General features: G+C 47.4%; 1 protein-coding gene across 1 annotated transcript in view; it reads right to left on the minus strand.

Annotated features, from left to right (window-relative positions):
- TBX3 (T-box 3) overlaps positions 1 to 8,547 on the minus strand; it is a 17,279-nt gene extending 8,732 nt beyond the window's left edge. Inside the window, exons 1-5 of the mRNA XM_012663423.1 lie at positions 7,212 to 8,547; positions 5,306 to 5,573; positions 4,281 to 4,340; positions 3,854 to 4,000; positions 1,828 to 1,904 (exon numbers count right to left, since the gene is read on the minus strand). Of these exons, the coding sequence (XP_012518877.1) occupies positions 1,828 to 1,904; positions 3,854 to 4,000; positions 4,281 to 4,340; positions 5,306 to 5,573; positions 7,212 to 7,600 (941 nt within the window). The 5' untranslated portion in view covers positions 7,601 to 8,547. The remainder of the gene's footprint in view (positions 1 to 1,827; positions 1,905 to 3,853; positions 4,001 to 4,280; positions 4,341 to 5,305; positions 5,574 to 7,211) is intronic.
- Positions 8,548 to 9,434: the final 887 nt, after the last annotated feature.

The following is a 9,434-nucleotide window of genomic DNA, read 5'->3' on the forward strand; positions in this document are numbered from 1 at the left end:
AACACACACACATCATAAAAAACACAGCAGCATAAAAGGTAATAAAAACCAGACCAGCTACTCAGGATTTCTGGCTAGGGGTGAAAAACTAGTCTCCACTAGGATTCTCCCCCCAGGATCCCAAATGGCTTTTGCCTTAAATTTTTAGCTGGTTCCTTTGGAACCTGATTTCTGGATCCTTCTTCCTGAATGGGGAAGAGAATGAGCCTTGAAACAGACAGAGCGAAGCTGAGGTGGGGGGCAGAGACTGGGTGCCAACAGCGACAGGAGCTAGAGGAGCTTCTTGGTGACAAAATTGTTTTGGCATTTTTTTTTTTTTAACTTAGCATTGGATTCATAGCTGGTTGAGAGGCTTTTGCTGCCTCCTTAAGGTGCTGGTGTTCCTCACCCTATCTCGATGTTCCAAAAATCACAAAAGAAAACTCCAGGCTCTCATCCCAATTCTCTAGTAAGTTTCTCACCCTGACCCAAAGCAGCTTCAAGGGGAGGCAAAACATTACCATTAAAAAGGAGAGCCCCCTCAGTTACCTTGTCATTCTGGTATGCAGTCACAGCGATGAATTCAGTTTCAGGGAATAAGTATGTCCGAAATGTACTATAAGGGAGTTTCAAGATGTCATTGGCTCTTACAATGTGGAACCGGGGCTGGTATTTGTGCATGGAGTTCAATATAGTCTGCAGGGGCAGGGAAGAGACACACATAAAAAAAAAAAAAAGAGGATTTAGCAAGACAAATGGGATCTTAGGACCCCTGCCAAGCTGACATCTTCCCCCACCGCAGGGTACTACGCTTGTACCACTTTTACCGAGCCCACCTCCTCCTTGGAGTACCTCCTGGGTACATTTTGCTCCACAGATGTTATCTTCTGGAGAATCCAAATTGCTCCTCAATTTCCAAAGGGTCCCCCCCACCCTCACCATCTAAGGATCATTCGTACCTTGAACCCTAGCCTACCTGAGTACCAAAACTATAATTCCCCTGCCACGTTGCGTGATCACTTGGGAAGGCCAAAGTCTTAAAAGATAGAGAAAAACATGCATTTTAATTTACAAAATGATTCAGTACTTTAAGCGCCCACTAATTGCCGAGCCCAATCCACTTAAAGCCCTGAAAGGCTGAACTCTAGAGAGGAATATTTATGCCTTAATCAAATCAAGGGCTTCAAATGCAATTCCTGCCCGCTGAAGATATTTCCGCGCTATTCACGTCTTCCTGGGCCTAATCTTTCTGCTTATGCCTCGCTTATCACTCTGTTTACTTTATTGAAATGTTGGGGAGGTGTAGAGAAAGGGGCAAAAGGTCCCTTGCCTGACTTGTACAAGCAATCCAAGTCTTCCAAAAGTTTCTAAGCCCTCTCTCACTGAATCCATATAGACCCTCCCAACACACACACACACACACACACACACACACACACCACTTTTTACCAGAGATCTAAGCCTCATTTCTAGTAAACCTGACTCTCATCTAAGCCCAATCAATTCTTTTTCAGTGAAAAAAAAAATAAGTTTAAAAAAAAAATGTATTCACACCATTTAACCAACATAGTCAAGCCTCCGAGAAACTCAAACTTTTCCAAGAAATAATATGGCTGGTTTGAAAACAGAAGTATGATGTTTTAAACCAAAACAAATCCTTTATGAACACATAGCTTTGAAATTGATTTTAGATCGTAATGATCAGTTTTTAACTCCACCGCCAGGTCAGGCAGGGGAAGTAATTATTACCACCCACTCTTTTCATTATAAGTCCCTGCATCCCACTTCCAATACTTGAGAAATAAATCTGAGATATTATCTGAGAAATAAATAATTGTTTCAACTCACCGTTTTTCTCTCCTGCCATTTCCAGTGTCCCGAAAACCTTTAGCAAAAGGGTTGTTGTCTATTTTTAACTGAGTTATCTAGAGGAGGAGATACAAACAAGACAGAGACATTGACTTCATTTTCCAGAATGTTTTGGGAGTGTTTTTCCCAACTCAGTAGTCTCCTAGAATGTGACTACCAACAGAAGTCATACGGATATGCCAGAGAAAGGAGGAAATGGCAGCAGATTGGAGAAAATGGAGAGGAAAAATCAAAGGCAACTGTACCAGGGCTTGCATCTCCCATGAGACTAAACCAGGGATTCCAGGCTGAAATTACCCAAAGAAATTCTTTTCTTTGCGCAGCCAACAGCTTAGGTTTAGAAATGGAAATGTTGTCAAAGTTGTCAGGAGGGACAACTTGTAGATCTTAAAATTATGCTTTCATTTTGAGTTTTTTACACAGTGCAATTAATCATAAAATATGTTATGGCGTACTCCCCTGTCTCCAAACACACACACACACACAGAGCACACATACCAATCTTTTCCATGAATCTAATAAATGATTTATGGGGCCTTGCTACCCTCGTGCTGGAATGAGTTTGATTTTTTGCTTGGAGTGGGGGTGGTTTGAGGAATTATAATACTGACAATTACAGATGTAAAAGACAAAATGACCACTGGAAACATTTGTTTTCATTTACATGCTCTGCCACTGCCGTTAAGTGGAGAAGGCCCATGGCCTCTTTGTCTGATCAAAAATGCTACATTTTATTATTACATTAACAACTTTGTTTCACAGGATTCTGGGTCTAGAGGGAACATGCATTTTGCATGCTGAAGAAAAATGCCATAGTATGTAATCTTTCAAATCCCTTCCCCTTGGGGGCAAAAATTTATATATACAGAGTTACTCAGAGGTGGAAAAAGGGCCCCTTGGTTGGATTCTTGTTCTTGGAATAAATTGCTGTATGCAAGACTTCAGGTTTCAGGCTTGGCAGGGAGAGGGGGGTCATGATATCTTAGTCCCCAGACTAAAGAAATGTCTCTGGAACACCCCCATCATAGGTCTACAAAGGACCCACTGACAGTGACAGTGAGTTGAAAATGCAGGGTGTCATCAGGTGAACTGGGCTGTCACTGAAGTCCAGGATTCAGAAGTTGAAGGGCAGGGTCCCAACCCCTCCTCCCACCTCCAGAACTGCCTGCTAACTGCCATTCTGGAAACGGGTGAATCAGCAGCAAGGGTCACTTTCTCTGTGTCCATGACCTTCAGGCCACCATAACTCTAGATATCAGGTGCTTCCCTATCTGGGGGTCCTTTTATTCCCCAGCTTTAGGCCCAAGAGAAAAAAAAATTTTTCAAATGAAGTGGTGACTTTGGTCACCTTAACTCAACAGGCTCAGACAATTTCATTAGTATGACCCTGTGATCAGGGTAGGTTTTTCCAACCACACACATGCACGCGTGTGTGCACATGCACACACACACACACACACACACACACACACACACAAACACACACACATCATAAAAAACACAGCAGCATAAAAGGTAATAAAAACCAGACCAGCTACTCAGGATTTCTGGCTAGGGGTGAAAAACTAGTCTCCACTAGGATTCTCCCCCCAGGATCCCAAATGGCTTTTGCCTTAAATTTTTAGCTGGTTCCTTTGGAACCTGATTTCTGGATCCTTCTTCCTGAATGGGGAAGAGAATGAGCCTTGAAACAGACAGAGCGAAGCTGAGGTGGGGGGCAGAGACTGGGTGCCAACAGCGACAGGAGCTAGAGGAGCTTCTTGGTGACAAAATTGTTTTGGCATTTTTTTTTTTTTAACTTAGCATTGGATTCATAGCTGGTTGAGAGGCTTTTGCTGCCTCCTTAAGGTGCTGGTGTTCCTCACCCTATCTCGATGTTCCAAAAATCACAAAAGAAAACTCCAGGCTCTCATCCCAATTCTCTAGTAAGTTTCTCACCCTGACCCAAAGCAGCTTCAAGGGGAGGCAAAACATTACCATTAAAAAGGAGAGCCCCCTCAGTTACCTTGTCATTCTGGTATGCAGTCACAGCGATGAATTCAGTTTCGGGGAATAAGTATGTCCGAAATGTACTATAAGGGAGTTTCAAGATGTCATTGGCTCTTACAATGTGGAACCGGGGCTGGTATTTGTGCATGGAGTTCAATATAGTCTGCAGGGGCAGGGAAGAGACACACATAAAAAAAAAAAAAAGAGGATTTAGCAAGACAAATGGGATCTTAGGACCCCTGCCAAGCTGACATCTTCCCCCACCGCAGGGTACTACGCTTGTACCACTTTTACCGAGCCCACCTCCTCCTTGGAGTACCTCCTGGGTACATTTTGCTCCACAGATGTTATCTTCTGGAGAATCCAAATTGCTCCTCAATTTCCAAAGGGTCCCCCCCACCCTCACCATCTAAGGATCATTCGTACCTTGAACCCTAGCCTACCTGAGTACCAAAACTATAATTCCCCTGCCACGTTGCGTGATCACTTGGGAAGGCCAAAGTCTTAAAAGATAGAGAAAAACATGCATTTTAATTTACAAAATGATTCAGTACTTTAAGCGCCCACTAATTGCCGAGCCCAATCCACTTAAAGCCCTGAAAGGCTGAACTCTAGAGAGGAATATTTATGCCTTAATCAAATCAAGGGCTTCAAATGCAATTCCTGCCCGCTGAAGATATTTCCGCGCTATTCACGTCTTCCTGGGCCTAATCTTTCTGCTTATGCCTCGCTTATCACTCTGTTTACTTTATTGAAATGTTGGGGAGGTGTAGAGAAAGGGGCAAAAGGTCCCTTGCCTGACTTGTACAAGCAATCCAAGTCTTCCAAAAGTTTCTAAGCCCTCTCTCACTGAATCCATATAGACCCTCCCAACACACACACACACACACACACACACACACACACACCACTTTTTACCAGAGATCTAAGCCTCATTTCTAGTAAACCTGACTCTCATCTAAGCCCAATCAATTCTTTTTCAGTGAAAAAAAAAATAAGTTTAAAAAAAAAATGTATTCACACCATTTAACCAACATAGTCAAGCCTCCGAGAAACTCAAACTTTTCCAAGAAATAATATGGCTGGTTTGAAAACAGAAGTATGATGTTTTAAACCAAAACAAATCCTTTATGAACACATAGCTTTGAAATTGATTTTAGATCGTAATGATCAGTTTTTAACTCCACCGCCAGGTCAGGCATCTACCAAGGAGCTGGAATTGCTAGAGAACACGAGCTGGTAAGTTTTCCTGCCACTGTTTCTTTTAGAACGCCAGGCCTTCCATTATCCAGGAGAAACACCCCAGAATCCTCTCCTTTCTCTGGCTCTGTTGCAGATCGGATAAGTTTGCTATGCTTAGGGGGAAGCAAGGGAGAGGTCTGGGCTGGAAACTCGATAAATAGGGAAGCACTGCCTTTGATAGCATGAAGAAAGAGAAAATTTCACTGAAAGGAGCAAGGAAACTTACAAATCCATGTTTGTCCGAAATGTTGTTGGTGAGTTTCAGTTTGTGGAAAGTGACGACTTTAGACATCCACTGCTCCCCGGTAGCGGGGCTGTCCGGGTGAATGTACATTCTCTTTGGCATTTCAGGGTCAGCTTTACCTGCCACCATCCACCGAGAATTGTGAAACTTGTATCGGCAGTCATCAGCAGCTATAATGTCCATCAGTAAAATATATTTGGCTTTTTTATCCAGCCCAGAACATCTCACTTTAAATGGAGGAAACATTCGCCTACGATAGGGAAGAATAGAAAAGAAAAAAGAAAGATAAATCACTCAGAAGCCTAGGTTTGCTTTCCTATTTATCCTAAAACACTTAAACCAAATCGAAGACTTTCTATTAACTGGCGAGCTTATGCTTTTCAGAGCAGGGCAACTGGTTGTAAAATTTTCTTCTACAACTAAAATATTAAATATGCTCAATTTCTCTTTATTTAGATGTCCCAAGATTCAAAACAAATGAATTGTGGCACTGCATTTCTCTACGTTGTCTAATCAGTCTTTCAAAAATTTTTTTTTTCTCTCTGTGAGTTTACAGATAGCCCTCTTTACAGAAAATTCATGCCCATGTCTTTTTCTGTGGGTATCTAGCTCAAAACGGTTTGGGATACGATTGTGGTAAAGTGCGGTCAGTCGAGACCAGGATTTTCCACCACCCATTGATGAGAAAATGTTAAACTTATCAAGGAAATAAACATGAAGTTGCAGCACCCCCTCTCTGCTGCAGAACAGCAATCCCGCAGTTGGAGAAATGAAACTGGACTTAAGCAGGTTCTCAGAATGAATTTTGCGGATTGGGGTCGATCCGCAGGCCCGATAACCCATCTGCCCACGGAGCTGCTAGCCACATTCCCCTGCTCCTTATGCCGGTCCAAAACTGCAAGATCGTGCGGCCAAATTGCTGTTAATTTCACAGAAGTGTTGGCATTCTGTACTCTTGACTTAAAAGGAAACACTTCACTGGGAAACTAACTAAATGTCTTGTGGGTTGGAGGAGGATTTTATGCCAAACTTTGGCCCCATTTAGCTTGGAAGGAGACAGAAAGCTGAAGACATCAAGAGGAGGGTTTTATTTTTATCCGTTCAACTTTGTGCCTTTATAGACTTCAGTGCCATTTAAAAAAAAAAAATCAGTGATTTTGTTACAGGGTCCTCTCTTCCAGGCAGGTTTCGGTCAGGCAAGGACCTTTAAACATTACGTAAAATATGGTTTATAATATTCACACATTAAAAAACCAGTGTTATGTCTCCCCACTGCCTCCTGAGGTCTGCAAACATATCTTAATTATCCAAAATTGCCTGCTGAACTCTCCCTGGGGTTACAGACACACGTGAAGTGGTGTGGGCAAACAAACCAAAATGTCCTTCGATTTCTCTCTGTCCCTGGCAGCGGTAGGCTCAGGCCCCCTCCAGACCCGGAGGCTAGGCTGAAGGGCAGAAAAGGCCTCCCACTACCATCACAAAAGAAAAGGGCTGTAAGTTTTTCTCTCTGAGTACAAAATACAACAGACAAAAACACATCAACCAAAGAATGAGGATATTCCAGAAAGGTCTGAAGAGTGAACTTCTTGCAGTGGGGTGCTTTTCTTGCTTCCTGCGGGAATGTCTGTGCACCACTGAAACATTCTGGTACTGTTCTGTAGGGAAGCCAGGACGCAGTCCCATGGAGCACTTACGCAGACGCCCAGGTAAGCTGAAATTTTCTGCCACTAGAGCAGGGCCTGGGAGAGTCTCTGTACACATTTCTAAGGGAACTAAGTTTTCGTCCAAGCCGTAAAAACCCGCCAACCGACTGTTCTGGGAGGAGAGAGATAAAGGGAGGAAAACCCTTCCAGTAGTTGGGGGGCGGGGACCCCAATCCCTTGCTTACCTTCCCGACTTGGTAATGACCATCTCCGTGCCCCGCTTGTGAAACTGATCCCAGAGTTCTTTAGCCTCCAGGTGCACCTTGGGGTCGTCCTCCACTTCTTCTTCGGGCTCCATGGTCTTCAGAGGCCTCAGATGCGCCTGGGGCCCCAGGGACGAGAACGGGATGCCGGTTTCCGCCGCCCCCACCAATTGATCCATGATCGGCTTGGCCAGGGCGCCCGGCAGCGAGAGCGCCGCCGCGCCGTTGGGAGGCAGCGTCAGCGCGGGGAAGAAGGGCGGCTGGTGACCCAGCACCGCGCTCATGGCGAAGTCCGGCGCCCGGTGAGGTAGGAACGGATGGTAGGCCATGCTTGTCCCAGGAATGACCGGATCTCTCATGGAGAGGCTCATCCACTCCAGGCGGGGCGCTGGGCTCCAGCCGGGGACAAGTCCGCAGCTGCTGTCTTTGGCTTTTGGGGTTTTTTTGGTTGGTTGGTTGGTTTGTTTACCAGCCGCACATAGTTCAAAAGAAAAAGAGGAAAAAAAAAAAAAAGGAAGAAAGCACAACTAAAGCACTTCAAAGGGAGGGGAAGCGTCTTTTGGGGAGGAGAATGCCGCTTTTAAAGAGGGCAAGGCGAAAAATCAGGAGACATAGTCGCTCGGGTGACTGTTCTTGTGCCTCGCGTGTTCAAAAAGCCGCTCCGGAAAGTCGGTTTCAGAAGCGAGAGGAGCGAGCAGGGTCTCGGCTCGCGCCGGAGCCCCGCCGCTGAGCTCGAAATAGACACTCCAGCCCTCCGTCCCGGGAATCTCTCCCCAGTCCCTGGGTTCTTTGTTGCAAATGCGAATGGTTCTCCTAGACTTTTTACCTTCCCTTTTTCTTCTTCCCCCGCCTCCCTATCTCTCTTCCTCTCTCTCTTTCTCGCTGAAGGCGTCTGCACTTGCGCTAGACCCGGCTTGCACCGGGAGCGAGAGAGCGGAAAAGTCTCTCTTAAAAAACAAAAAAAATTCTGATTTAAACCCCCTACGACCGGCGCTATCAAAACTTGAACTGCAAACTGGCTTCCGTTCGCCCTCCTCCTCCTTCCTCCGCTCCGAGCCTCCGGAGGGTGTCTGGGTTTCAATCCGAATCTTGCAGAGAGCTCTTCTCCCGTGCCTCTGTTCCTTGTCCTAAAACGTGAGCGAATTCGCTTCCTAAATCTGCGTCCAGGCGCGCAGGGCAGGGAGGATTTAGAGGGGGAAAATGGAAAGGAGAGAGAGAGAGAGAAAGAGAGAGAGAGAGAGAGACGGAGTAGGCGAGGGAGGGAGCGAGAGAAAGCGAGAGCTCCTCGCCACCCTCCTCCGCCTCTAGAATTCCCCGGGCGTCTGCTCGGCGGCTCTAGAAGGTCGGGCTGCGCTGTGGGCTGCGGGGAGCCGGAGGCCTCTTGATTGGCTCTTTGACGCTTTCGGACCAATTGTGTTGCTGCATAGGCGTGGTTTTCACAGGTCGAGTGCTGGGGGATAGAGCCGAGTTATAAAAAGAAGGTGTCGGAAACTGTAACGTCGCAGCGCCGCATCGGTACTACTGCCTGTCCTGTGAATATGTCAACATGATCAGAGGGAGGGCGGGAGCCACTGGGGAGCGCGCGCACTGAGTCGCCTCTAGGTGGCTTATCGAGAGATCGCTGCAGCCGCTGAGCTCGCTCGCTCTCGCTCAGCCCCAGGACTGAAATGCCTCAGTCATCCAGCCGCGGATCGGGGGAGGAGGCAGGGCCCGGGAGGAAGGGGGAGGGAGAGAGGGAGGGCGCGAGCGAGCGAGCCGGGCGAGGAAGGCGGAGAGCGCGCCCGGGCGCCGGGCAGGGGCGCTCGCCTCTCGCGCGCTTGGCTCGCCTCTCCGACAGCCGCGGCCGGTTCTCTCTCCAGCTCTTCCTCTTTCCCCGGTCCCCAGGCGAGCCGGGCGGGCGCCTGAACCTCGCGCGAGCTGCCATTCGGCCGCTCCGCGCAACAAAAGCCGGCAGCAGCCGCGAGGCGAGCGCCAAGACTCCAGGCTTGCGCGCTCTCCAGCCCCACGTGGAGCCAAGCTCCGCCCGGCCGCCGCTACAGGGCTCTCGAGCTCGGGTGTCTCGGTGCGGGTCTCCCTTGCGCCTGGGCTCACGGACACAGAAGCACATGGATGCAGCCACATCCCAGCACACGCGTGTGTGGACTCCCTCTCCACCGCGCCCCACCCGCGGCCGTGCACATTGGAGACCCAAACACCCCCAGCGCG

Source organism: Propithecus coquereli, unplaced genomic scaffold, assembly GCF_000956105.1.
Source record: "Propithecus coquereli isolate 6110/MARCELLA unplaced genomic scaffold, Pcoq_1.0 Scaffold81, whole genome shotgun sequence".
In the NCBI taxonomy this organism is placed as follows: domain Eukaryota; kingdom Metazoa; phylum Chordata; class Mammalia; order Primates; family Indriidae; genus Propithecus; species Propithecus coquereli.